This window comes from Haliaeetus albicilla, chromosome 2, assembly GCF_947461875.1.
Source record: "Haliaeetus albicilla chromosome 2, bHalAlb1.1, whole genome shotgun sequence".
Classification (NCBI taxonomy): domain Eukaryota; kingdom Metazoa; phylum Chordata; class Aves; order Accipitriformes; family Accipitridae; genus Haliaeetus; species Haliaeetus albicilla.
Window position 1 is genome coordinate 46768502 of NC_091484.1, and position 14437 is coordinate 46782938.

Sequence of the window (14437 nt, forward strand, 5' to 3'; positions counted from 1 at the left end):
AAGAACAAGATAGGTTTTCAATTATCAGCCTAAAAAAATACTTGACTCACTGCAAAACAGAGCAGCAGGCAGACTGGATTGAAATCTATTAGAGGCTCTTGAGCACTCTTTCTGTCCAGTGTCCCTTTCATAGTACTGCAAGAAATAATATATTTGAGAACAGTGGCATATAAAATTATATAAATACACACAGGCACACACATACATACACACACCACATGATCTAAAGAGGAGGAAAAAGGCAGGGTGAGAAAGCTGTTGTTATCAATTCTGCTGTCTAGAATTCATATTTAAAAGGAAGTAGAGACCACTGATCATTCTTGATCTAAGTTCATGTAATCTTACATTGCTCCAGCTTGAGATGCTTCAAAATAAAAGTAGCTTGAGGTATATATTCTACATGATTAGTCAGTGTTGACCCTACCTTCTGTATGGACTAAATGATAAATTCAGACACATACACACATGTGTAATTCCTAACAGTAGGAAAAGGATGACAATGAATATCCCACATTTCTGCAAACCATAAATTGAACTTGGGAACCTGCCATGCTCGCAAGTTTAACAGATTCCCTAAAGTCAATTTCTGACACATTTTCTGGAATTGTATATAAATTTCATAAAGTACAACACTAGGATCAGTGATGATCAAGGAATTTTTTGCCTCTAGAGTCACTGAAGATAAAAGAAAAATGAAATGTCCCTCCTTCCAGTGTGGGTAATGTAAAGGGAAAATGTAGAAGTATTGGCAAGCTAGCTTTGTTCAGAAAGTCAGATTGTGTATTCAAGAAGCAGTGTCTCATAAGGGTGTGTATCATACCAAATGTCTCTTACAACAGTCAGACTCAGGAGTAACACCATTACTTCATCAAATTTACTCTTTATTTCAACTACTCAAGACATTTAGTCTCTGCTATTCAGCTATATATTTGACAATCAATTTAATGACAATTAACACATACATAAAAATAAGAAATTATAATCTGTGCATAAGTATATCAGCCAAACTTGTATTTTTCAAGCAGCCTCATACAAATACCCTGTGTATATGTATGGCTGCAAGACCAACCAAGTATTGCATTTTCAGAGAGGAGGGCACAGGAAGAAGAAGAATGGAATATTTCTATATTTTAATAATCAGTATTAAAGTAGTCCAGTTTGATGTATTTAGGATAGTTAAATGTCAATGTTTCAGCCTTTACTCATCTGAAACACACATAATAATCACTAAACTTTCACTCATACGGGCGTAAATAAGGAGGAACAACATGGCAGTTAATAGAGTTACATTGGTGCCTGTGAAATCTGTTTATTTACAATCCTATGACTGTCTGCTTGTGTGTACCTGTGCAATTGCCTACCTATGCTGTTACATTGGCATTAATTTAGAAACAAATACTACCCAGCTATCTCATATAATTTGCTGCTAAACGTAATCCAAGAAGCCAGCTGCCAAGTTTTGTGGAGTGTGGCCAAAGTTCTATCAGACTACAGCAAACAAACTATAACACAAATGGAGTACATCTGTAAGAGTGGTTCTTCTGGCCACCATTTAAAGAACCTGGGGGATTTGACATTGTGCCTTATTTTGCATTAAATGTCCACATTAAAAAGAACAAACAAACCAAAACCAAACACAAACCAAACAAACTAAAGACACAACAAATATATATGTTCATATTTAGGCAGGCATTCCTGGAGGTAGAATATAAATTGCCTATAGATCAAACACACCATCAAAAAAAAAAAAGGCCTTGTGGACTAAACTAATCTTCAGAACCAAAGCAGCTTTACACTCTTAGCTAAAACCCTATTCCACATCCTTCTGAGGGTTTTGTAACATTTCCTTTTCACACAAAGTATGACATAGAGAAGAATTCTGTGAAGAATTCTTTTGTAGCATTTATAAAAAGCAAAGTATGTGTATGCTGAGGAATGCACAGATAATTAAGTGAAAATAGACTCAGAGAAGAGGGTATTACTAGAGAGACAGCATCATGCTACCTGTATTTTGTTCTCTCGATATTTCCAAGAATTTGGAAGAAGTCCATGCAAGGCTTATAGCTGCCCCTGCTCAGCTCACAGCTCATTATCATCTAACTTTATCAGCATTCCCAAAAGATCAATATAATTAAGATAATTATCTCTGGGAGGATCTCATGGTGCAAGATAGAGACGGAAAAAAACCAACACTGCTGTTTTTGACAACATGACAGTTACAGTATAGGCTTCTCTTTTCTGCTCCCTTACTTTGACAAGACTGTTTGGAAGCCCTGTTTTGTTATAGCTAGCTAATTTCAGCTATCAATCAGAGCTTAAGTTAGCTATTACAGTTCTCCATGAGCATGCAGGACATTCATATCAGTGTTGTGACCATTTTTAATGTGTTTTTACATCACAAGAAGTTCAATATTCACATGGGAAATTTTCTTTTTTTTTAAAATAGAGTGCATATGTTATATTGATGATAAAGCATATACTATAATCAAATTTCGCCAAACACTGAACACTAGTTACCATACAGTATTAACATCAACTTTTGTGTAATTGATAAAACACTTCATTTCTCCTACTTTCAGGCTTTGTATGAACACAGTGTGCATTAGCACAAAGGAACATGAATTCATTTATTTAGGCAATATTTAAATACCAGACAGTGAGCTCAGAACAGTAGACAGAAAGGCAAAAATCTGCTTTAAAGATAGAAAGACTAACACAGAGCAATATGTTGAAAATGAAGCCAACACACATAAATTCAAAGCATTTTTGTACAGAGCCTTATTTATACTAGGATACAGACACCTTTATATGTAGACAGAACATTAAACTGACTGACAGACATGAACATTAGAAAAAGGATTCATGTCTGTGCCATTATATGATTACCTTTAGTTAAATTTGAGGATGAAGAGTAAAGCCTGAATAGAGATATTCTAAAATCTTTGCATATTTGAACAACAGAGAAGTCTGCCCAAACTCAGTTTATAAAGAACCATTGCAGATAGATCCACTTTGTTGGATCTTTAATGAAAACTAAGAAAAAGTGTTAGTCTTTTTCCACAGTAAGCTAAGTATTCTCTTCTTTCACGACTCCAAATAGGTAGTTGCATGCTTGATTTCCAAAGACCAGAGGTGTACATCCCACTGTGGCCTTCTTGTCTTTGGTGATATAGTTGATTCCTTCCTGTAGTGTGCTGGGTTAGAGCATTGGGCTACATCATGCTTGGGCATCTACTATACCTCTCCCTGAACCATTCCAAGACAAGCACTCAAGACAATACCATAAGACGGGTGGTTACTCCAGGGCTTGGGACTGACCATTTATCTACAACAGAGTTCCACTAGTGTTTCTATCATACAAGGAGGTAAAACTAGACATAGGCAATTTTTCCCTAGGGTAATATGTGGTGGCTGTGGCAAGGTGTCATTCACTCTTCCCTTCACTTGACAGTGGGGAGCTTATTCTGCCTAGATTCCAAGTGGACTAAAAGTGACCCAGCCAGTCTGGCACTCCAGGTATGCTGAGAAGCCTGGCTGAGAAGCACTGCATACTAGCTTCAGCCTGGTACTACTCTAGTAAAATCATCTGGCTTTTTGTTGACTCCAAGAAAAGCCAGTGCCATGCAAGAAATAGCTATGACCCCAGCAGGCACTCCAAGAGCACTTATTTAAGCAGTAGAAGACTCGGGTTCAACTCCTTCTTGAACATGAGGATGAATTTGTAAATATTCTTCCCATACCTGTTTGTGTATTTAGATTATGTGGTCCATAAAGTAGACACTGAGACACATCTTTTCAGTCTAAATGAGTTTTCTAACAGGTCTGGAGTCATGCTCTTCCTCAGCTCTTACTCAAATTTATGAATCCTTAATTATTTCCTGCAGAGTAGCAGTCCTTCAATAGAGGACAAAACACCACCACCAAATCTCAAATTTAAGATATGACAGTTTCATATGGAGTTTAAAAATGGATTCCTTTCAACTGAAAAGATAAGAAATTGAAGCTCTTCTTGTATTTTAAGCTGTAAAACCCTGTATGAAAGAGCAATGCCATCTAGCCCAACTATTCAAGAGGGAAGGGGCACAAACTGAAATAGCGGAGGCTCCACCTGAACATACGAAAATGCTCTTTTACTGTGAGGGTAACTGAGCAATAGAACAAGTTGCCCGGTGAGGTTGTGGAGTTTCTATCCCTGGGCATATACAAAAGCCATCTGGACATAGTCCTGGGAAACTAGCTCTAGGTCGCCCTACTTGAGCAGGGCGGGTGGACCCAATGGCTTCCTGAGGTCACTTCCAACCTCAACTGTTCTGTGATTCTGTGATTCTATTCAGAAGCTGGTAAACTTTGAAAAAAGGCTTTCAGGAAAATGGGTGTAATCTCTAATGACGAGCAAATTTCTCGGCAGAACTTTGTCCCATTCACTAGCTAATTGCAGCTGCACACATTGTTAAGGACAGCTTTCTCAGGAACCACTGTGTATTTCATATGGAGACCAGGTACCTAACTCAGGGTCTGGATTCTGCGCTTGAAGCTCAACATCCTCCTAAAGTCAGGTGTTAAAGTTTCTATTTTCTACATGTCTAAATCCCTTAACCTAGCCCTTAGCTCTTAAAATTAGCAGTGCTTAAACATGGCATTCTTGGACATTCACTTGTTTTTCATGGAAAGGTTTTATTTTTGCTTCAGTGTGCACAGGCTTCAGAATGAGAAGCAAACCACTGAAGCTAATACTTCATTTCTTTGTAGAAACTTCTTCAGTTATTATACAGAAATGTATCCATTCCTTCTGTCAGAATTCATATTCCTTATGTTTTATATATATACAACTTTGTATCCTTATAAAGTTGTATAAAAACCTATTTCTTTACATTTAAAAGGTGCTCCACACAGTGTATCTGACAGGGTGTAACCCCTGAGGTGTCCTTAGTGCCATCTTTAACCCTGCTACCTCTGGCTTAGTTAACTCTTACAATAACAAACATCAGGGCTGCTTTAAGTCTCGGCTGCCTACTACAATCCCCTTGCAACTGGTACCCTGAAGAAGATAACCACATTCTTACCGGTGTCACTTAAGCTGTAACATGATCCCAAGCTATGCCATCCAGCAGGGAGGGTAACCATAGGAGTGAGTGGTGTAAGGCCAAGGCAATCCTCAGGTACATGGTTAGGACAATTTTACAGGCTATTCATACTGCCAGAGCAGGAGCCAGTATCTGGCCCTGGGGGTCTACGAATGCAGTGAACAAGAACCCATGATTTAACAGACCAGTATTAGCAGCATGTAGATTTGCCAAGAAAACAGTAATGGACATGAGGGAATACCATTTTGTCTTGCAGAGGAAGCTAGCAGAGGCCAAGAACACAGAAATGGACATTAAACATTTAACTCTGTGATGGAAACAAAGAGTTGCCTGTCTGCTTTCCTGAAGGTCTAAGAGGATAGCACCAGAGAATACACATGAAAAGTTGGTGCTTGCAGGCTGAATTATATACAACCGTGATGGCTTGTTCAGCCACAACTAGTGTTAACTATATTGGGAAAGAAAGCAGCCAAAGAGTTTTAAGAACAGAGTGGTCATGGAGATAAGCTATATACCACACATATAATTAAAGTCATACTACTATATGAAATAATAACAGTCATTCAGCTATAAATATAACCATAATTGCTGGGATGAAGTATCTAAGAGATGGTTCCCTATGAAATTTTGTAATTTTGTAAATTTATAAAAGCAAAGAACACAAACTACTATCTAAAAGACTTCATTGGTAACTTTGATTGATGGCTTTTATCAATCATGTATTTAAAACTAGTAAAATAAGCATTCATTTGTTACTGGTTTTTACACACTATGCATTGTTAAAAATGCTGTGCCTGGGTGCGGAAAACATGCCTTTTTTTGTAGCTGCCACACATCACTCAGAAATTTTTTTAAGGCAGAGGGAGAATGTTATAGGGCAGAGGGTGAGACAGGGAGGTAGAAACAAGGGTTGGGCAGAGCCTGCAGGAGGAGAACTGTCCAGGAGGCACCTGAGCACAGAATACTTGCCAGGAAGGGAGATTTTTTTAGGTATCCAGAGGAGCTGGGGTGGGGGGTTGTGTTGTTCAGGCAGGCATGGGAATTTGCTGACCTGAGGCTTTACTGGAGGGAGGACACTGTGGGACTAGGGAGACATTTGTTTTCAGCTCTTTTTGTTTATTATGTCTTTAGAAAGATACTTCATTTTAGGTTTTGTTCTAAGAATACATAGCAGTAGAGCTGTGAAAACAGCTGACTGATTTTTATACAGAATACTTTTAAGACTAGAAAACTAAGAGCTTGGGGGGAAGGGGTTGGTTAAGCTATTTCTGCTTATTCACTAGATTAGTACAATTTACCATATGATGATTCCTCCATAGCCCTTTGTGACAAAGGGCTTGAGGACAGTAATAACCAAGCTCATTTGGAATGAGACTTTCAAGTTCAATATAAGTTATCCACCAATTATACAAAACACCAGAGTAGCAATACCCAAATGCAGGAGGTTTATTTCGGTATTGATTCAACCTGACATATCAAAAAGAACCATCCCAGGAACATGTCAGATTCTGGTTCGGAGGAAACTCATTTCAATTGCTTTCATTCTGTTAAATGACCCCTAACTGCCAACAGGGCAGCTTTGCACATGTGTGTTCGCGCACACACATACATATGATAAGGCAGAGAAAGGGCTTGTGCTTCACTCAATTCAGCTGAAATGGATGTTCAAGACAGTCTCAGACCATGCTTTTAACTTATGTGCCTTTTTTCTTGAGCGTTCTTTTGCAAAATTCCTTCTTAATTCATTCAAACTTTTCTTTAAAATAGGGAATAACCATACAAATCCTACCAACTCTTAACAGTTTATTGTGTAGGTCTCTTCTGTTTCAAATTTGTCAAATTAAAAATACATGGTGCTTACGTGTTTCTATCACAGAAAAGAGTGGTGTTATCACCAACGTTGATATATTTAAAAGATAAGCAAAGTAAACTAGACAGTAATCCTTATTATGGGTACTGTACTTAAAATAATTAATTCCGGCTTCTAATAGTACTGAATGGGGTCATCTGAGGCTGAAGAAAACCATTTCAGAAATGTTCCTTTGGATTTTCAGTAGTTCCATGGTCTGCTCTGGCACTGAGTTGCCCATGACGATGGAAAGTCATCTGCCATTGCAAAAAGAGGTTCTTATTAGGTATACTCTTTTTAAATTATATTTTTCACTGGTACAATATTTTTTCCTGCCAGTCAAATGTAAGATATTAAGGGACAGCCAGAGAAATGTATAACTTGTTATCAGAAAAGAAGTTAAGACACATTTGATGTTCACAAAACAGCACACAATAAAACAACCATTACAAAAACAAAGAATATTTTGAAGGACATTATTAAACAAAGAATAATACTTGCAAAATTCTCATATTAACATAATCAACTATCTGAACTCCAACTCCTTAAAAGTAGTATTAATCATTTAATAAACACCTAATATATGGCAACAAAAAAAAGGTGGCAGCATCAGCATGAATAATTTGGTTAACAAAAAGGAAGTATCAGCAACCAAAACTCTTTCAGAAAAAACAGTAATTTGGCAAGCTAAGTCCTAAAGGTGAGATTCTCTGCAAACTCTAAGGGTTACAAATGAAATCTGAAACTCAAGAGAGACCACAGATGCAGAAACCCTCCTTATTTTTCTCTGAGATTTGTCTAATGCAGGGTTTGGACAACCTCTGTACTCATCCAGTTCAGCAGCAGGAGGGAAGTGCCCACTGTGCAGGATAGCCAGATGCAGGCAAGGGGAGAGTCTCTTGGTGCCTAGCTGCCTCTGAGTGATGTAGCGTGCCAGCAGGGAGGGGAGGTGAACGGAGCTGAGCATCAGAGTCGATGTAAGGGAAGCAGCCGGGCTGGGCTGGGAAATAAATGAGAAGGCAGGGCAGGACAGCACCTCCCAGTGCCACCAAGCCACTAGATCATGCGCTCCTGAAATCTGCCTCATTATTGCACAGCAGTGACCGGGACGTCGCGAGTGTTCCTTTTGCAACATGCTTCTTAGCACATCTCTATTTTCCTTTGGAGCAGTGCAAGAGAGGAAGGAGATCCTTAGGAGACACTTACAGGAAAGAAATGCTCTCTCTGCAGATGCAGATCTTTTAGGGCCCTCTTTCTGAAGGTGTGGTCATTAGCTAGAGGCTAGAGACAGTGATTTCCAAGTTTACAAACTATACTGCATGCAAGAAATCATATGCAGGGCACTACCTGTATTTCTTCCCCAAGCCCCAAGGAATATATCGTAAGATTTCTCTTATCTGTTAAAATTACTTATTGGATATAGATAATGACTGCAGTGGAATTATATTCACCCAGTTCTGCATACTCCACTATTCTAAAGATCTGTGGTCAGCCAGCAGATTATTAGAAGCTATGTACACAAATCTGTTGGGGAAATGAGAAAGGAGCAAAGGTAGATACAGAAAAAAAGCTAGACAGGAGAGCTGTGGCACCAATTCCATATAATTACTTCATCACGCATCAGCAGGTTTCCTAAATTATAAAAAGCTCAAAAAAGGGTGACCTTCATGGAATATTTAGGCTCATCTCCTATTGTAATAGTGCCAAGATGACATTCATCATACATGCAAATAAATCCATGAAAAAAAGGAAAAACATAGCATTTGACTCAGTATAACATCAGATTTATCATACTATATATTTCAGTGGGGTGATTCTTTATTCTCTATTAAATGTTATCTCAAAACTGCATCAAATGGATCTCAATAAGTGCTTGTTATATTATTAAACACATCCCCCCCCAAATAAAACCCATCCAGATTAAGACTCCCCAGAGAAGGGACAATTTGCCCTGATTTAAAAAAAAAACACCGCCACCATAATTTACTATTATGGCAGCAGTAGAAATTCAGTAAACCCTATTGTTCTACATCCTTAGCACTGTCATATTGATGCTTTCTCCGTTAGTCAAGTAGATCAAAGAAATCTGATGTCTCACAAGGGGTTTGAACTACAGTGAAGAGAACTCTTAACTCCTGGTCAGTTTTTGAACACTGTCCAAATCACATGAACAAAATGTTGCTGTTCTCAGACGAGACCTGTGTGAAATGGGACTGACAGTCTCAGGAAATTCAGAATAAAGTAAAGAACCTTCTGCCTTGCATACGAGTTTGACTCATGCCCAGCCCTGTAGTGAATCTCTCAATTGTTCTGCAGACTTTCATAATTTATTTTGTAGTCTCAACCCTTTTCTTAGCAGCATGTACCTATAGTTCCAACCTATTACTGTCACTCTATGCAATAGCAAGCAACATCAGTAGAGGCCATGGAATAAGTATAGAAATTGAAATGTGCTGTCATTCCTGAAATAGACTTCAAATGTTAGATGCCAGTCAACACAGGGCAGTTTATGCTTGATAGATGCTACACTCTAGCTAGGCAGTGAAGATATTTATCTTCAGTATTGTACATAATTTGTTTTTTAGACTAATTTAATACATGTCCATAAAATAAACTATTATATTAATTTTCTTTTTAGGAAAACCATGGTAGACTTTTTAAAAACATATATATTGATTCATCAGGCTGTAAGAAATCTTTGGGCTGCTCATACCCAACTACACCGACAAATTTGATAATTCTCAAGTCAGAAAAGCACTTATTAAATGAATTACTTCAGTTTCTCATTCCTGAGGCTTCTTGTCTCAGACTTTGTCTATGCTAGATAGTTTTACTCTGAGGTTATCCTAATGTTGCCGTGGCTGTTTCAGAAAAAGGCATCTGTGATTCTCCAGTGGAGTGAGTAGATAATCCACTGCCTCCTCTGCTGCAATCTGGAGCACTGCCCTGTGGGAAGTCTTTGCTGTGTATTGTAAGTCTGCCACTGTGAACTTCAGGACATGTGGCTCTTCTCAGAGAACTGTGGGATTTTAGAACAAATCAGTATGCCCTGTCTCATAATTTACTTTTTTTTCCTAAGATGACACCAAACTGACAGCGCACCATCTGATAGCAATCCATGGTGGTAAACTTCCAGGGGAAAACTACAGCATGTTTCTCCACTGCTCTCATCTTGCTGTTTACATGTAGCAGAGATGTTATAACTTACACACAATTCTTGGAAGGCGCTTTTTTGTCATCCAAAGATTCTGAAGCTGCAGCAGATCATTCCAGATTCCCATCAGAGCTTAATCCTCCCACTCAGTGCTCACAGTACAGGCCCCAAATGGTTGCTTCACATGCATATTTGCTCAATGAACGCACATGGAAGTGGTCAGCTTCACTTACTTCCCCTCAGATCTTCACAAGTACGCTACAAAACTGGCATTTTGCCTATACTAGAAACAGCTGATCAATGCAACATGTATGTTTTTAGAGGGAAAATGGCAGCAAGATGGAAAAGCAACACCTAAAGTCATAAAGGTAGATTAGAACATACAGAGCTGTGGGGCTAAAATCATACTGCTACCTATAATCTCATCCTGAACACTGTGTAGAAAACCCCATAATACACGACAAAAGTCCCCCTAATGTCGTTTACCATATGAGGGTATTGGGAGCAACTCACCAGCAAAACCCAGGTTTGTATGGATGCAGTGACAAAGCAAACAAAGGAGGACTCTGCTAAAATAGCTAATGTCAGGACTGGTACATTTCCAGAACTTCTGCTAGCATGCTTTTCTTCTGTCAGTCAGGCCTTAATAACCTTTCCATAACCTTAAATTATAAATACCACATGCAGATTGTTAGCTCATACTGTTGGCATGGTGGCATGTAAGTCATTGGGCTTCATGCTGGAAGTATAGGAGCAGGTTAGATAAACACCTATCAGGAATGGCATGAGTATTCCCAATTCTCTTCCACAGCAAATCCTTTTCATACCTATTTTCATGATGATTTGGTATAAACCAACTACTTGGCATGTCTACTGAATAATTACCTTTCCTATGTCTCAGCTGCAGGTTGCATGAGACTGCTTCAATTCTCTGCGCTGTAGACAAAGATTCTGTTTAGGATCAACAAAGATTTTACAGTGAACTACAAACTAGTACTAAATTTAAAATAATTGTTTACGGACTGTTGCAACGCCAGTAGCAACCAAGGTCTCACAGTGGTGGATGTTTGATTCTTTTCAGCTGTCCGTCACACACAACCAACCAAGAGCATTCACACTGTGGAAAGACACCACAAATGTACAGAGGTAAGCAGTAAAGATTCTGCAGTGGACCCTGCTCTTGTCAACTGCGCACAGGACATATCTCATTATTCTTACCAAAACTTGCTTTTATATTGCCTTAGAAACTGATGTATGTCCTACAGTTGCCAAAGGTAAAAACTCGCTAAAAAAACCTTCTTCACTTTCGTTAGTCCTGTTGGGTGGGAATAATGCACAGTGACTTGTGTATTGAATCCTACCATGCCCAAAAAGCTTAATATGAATGAAGTACCCCTGAGAAAGGATGCACAACAGGGTCCCATAAGATGCACCCTGTCCTTGACCTGAGATTTCAAAATCTGTACATTTTGTGTAGGACCTGGCTAATGATTTCAGTGTCTGAATATGAAAGTTTAGTAACTGCATTCGACTGCGTCAGAGCTATAGTACTGCATTTCACCTGAGCATGCTGTCATTTATGTACCTATATATTCTATATCTATGTATACACATAAACATATGTACCCCTCCCCACATATGTGGCTAACATATTTTGACTGAAATAAGACCGATATACAGGAAGAAAATTCTCAAGTTCAAATACAATCTGGAATTTTAAAAATCATTGTACCGTGCTAATTCTAAAATATTTATTTCTACCTTGATTTTGGAAACATGACTGAATCCATTACTATTTGGACTGGAAAGTGAATAAACAGTTTCATTAAGGAGGCATGTTAGCTCCAACAATGTTTATTGGGGCAAGCCTGCACTCCGGCTGCATATGGTGTACCTTTAAATAGGGCTGTTAAAATACCAAATAAAATGTCAAAGTCCGTCAGGTCTGGAGCTTTTATAAATTGTTTAGACTGGGGATAATTTGGGTTTTGTACATCGTGCCTTGCAGATCGCGCGGCACGGAGATGGGAAAGGGAAGGGGGCCGGGGAGGAGAACGCGGGGCAGTCAGCCTGGCGGAAAGGCACCTCCCGGGTCACCGCTCTCCTCACCACCCGCCTCCCTCTTCCCCCTAGCCTGCACGTCCGCTGTTTGCCTCCCCTCTCTCTGGGTGGTATCCTGAGGTTACGCACGTGACTGGGCAGCCATATTAAAAAAAAAAAATTTAAAAAATTCCCTTCAAAAGGCAGTGCCACAGCCACTTGCCAGAGACGTGCACGCTCCGAGTAACTTCGCCCCGGGCGGTAGCCGCTCTGCGCTGCAAGCACCCACCACTGCTCCGGCCTATCGACAGCAGGATGGTCCCGGCGAGGCCTTGAAGAGCCGCCTGGGCTGCCACGCCTTCGAGGCCACCCTCCGGGCCCTCCTCCCGCCACCCTGCCCGGAGCGGAGCGGAGCGGTTGAGCATCGCCTCCCCTCAGCCCCCCCTCCACCGCCCCGGCTCTCCCACCCACGGCGCGGCCCGGACCTCACCTTCAGCTCCCGGGAGGCCACGCGGGCCGCCAGCTCGATGACACAGCCCACCGCCATGCGTGCCGCCCCGGCCGAGTGCAGCTCGTTCCAAACGGTGTCACTGTCCACCTGAGCAAACAGCCGGCCCCGGGAGGAAGGCAGCGGAGAGAGGGAGAGGGAGAGGGAGAGGGAGAGCATAAGAGAAAACAAACCCGTGAGGGAGGGCTGGCAGCGTGACAGCCCATGTACAATAACATCAGTCTTCCGTCCTGGCCAGCTGAAAGGCCTTCTGGACATGGCTTTGCTTATGCTTTTTCTCTGCACGGGCTTCTCCAATGGAAACACATTCCTGTCATGCCTCGCTGCCATTCCCTGTTTAGATTTCTCATTACAAACAGCGTTACATCGGCCGGGCTGGGCCTGCTCACCAGCCGCCAGACGCCGTGTGCCGGGTCCTCAGGCCGGCGGGGGGACGGGGACCCGCCAGCGCCGGGACAACGCGTCCGGCGGGGACGGCCACCGCTGGCTCCAGCGGCCGCCACGGGCCACCCGTGACACCAAAACTTACCGGTGGCTCAGGTCATTACTCCTCTTTTGAAAAAAAAAGAAAAAAAAAAAAAAGAGTAGCAAGCACTCGTCTTTCCTACCCAGGCTGGAGTTGTTTTTAAGTGACTGAAATCAGAACAAGTAACTGTTTGGATTAGTTTCAGTAGTCGCTATTGCCATAGACAGAAAATAAAACTCAATGAAATCATGTGCAACCCTTGCTGTATCTCCAGTTTTGACGAAACGAACTAAGAAGTTTTGGCTGAAAGGCTTTAGGTCCCACTCGGTAACAGACGAACGTGGTTATTATAAGCAGAGAAAATTATCTTTTGCGCCTTCTAAATGAGCAAGTGTGACATGTAAAACATTACATGAATATTATATAAAATAGAAGGATAAAATATTCTAAAGCTAAAATATTAAAAAGGAAATATTATAAAGATGGCTAAGCAGCACTGCTCTACAGCTCCAACTGGTATGCTAAAGTTTTACTTTTGAAATCTATTTTTAGTAACTATTTATTTGCAGAAACATACCAAAAAATATAGGTGAAATGTTGTATATCCCTTATATGATATTATGCCAAGCAGACATGATGGTGCGAAACAGTCTGAAAAAGTCATCCAAAGAGACAGCCAGACTTCCTCGATGCTCCATGGGAAGTGCATTTAATTGTATCATACCGTACAAATTTATCATGAAAAGAAAAACATTTAGGGATAGACAAAATACTGTGGCAGATGCTATTTGGATAATTTCCAAGCACACTGAGACATGTTTTCAGTTTGAACGAGAAGCTTCTGTTCCTAATTTCTTTAAAAAAAAAAAAGGAAAGAAAAAAAGAAGGAAACAAAGAAAGAAATCAAGTAATTGAAAATGGATGCAACTGCTACTCAACTCTGGAGGTTCTGAGGAATTTCTCTGATTAGTCATTTGAAACAGAAAGAAGCTTGATCTTCTCTACACCTGTCAAATGTCTTCGCCATTACTGTTACAATAATATTATATTTCAAGCTACTAAAGTGATCTTATTTTTCAGTGTACTGGACCTGAGTTTTCTATCGTTTTGATCAGTTGTGTGTGTATGCAGCAGAACTAATGAAAATAGTTCGTATTCACAGTAGACCTGAATAAGACGACTGGATTTTGCTCGCAAAGTTTAGAATAACAGTAATAACAGCACACTGTGTTTTCATGTGAGAAACTCAAAATGTTGTACAAACACAATTAAGCATCATCAGCTTGATACAGGATGATTTATTATATTTGTTTTGCAGATTGGTAGCTTGAGATTT

General features: G+C 40.1%; 1 protein-coding gene across 16 annotated transcripts in view; it reads right to left on the minus strand.

Annotated features, from left to right (window-relative positions):
• The window catches only part of HDAC9 (histone deacetylase 9), a 499915-nt gene that overhangs the window by 103783 nt on the left and 381695 nt on the right, over positions 1-14437 (minus strand). For all 16 annotated transcript variants that reach the window (XR_011322675.1, XR_011322676.1, XM_069773867.1 and 13 more), the window contains one exon: positions 12618-12725. Coding sequence is in view for 14 of the 16 variants with exons in the window: in XM_069773867.1 (XP_069629968.1) it covers positions 12618-12725 (108 nt within the window). In the remaining 2 variants the exon portion in view is untranslated. The remainder of the gene's footprint in view (positions 1-12617; positions 12726-14437) is intronic.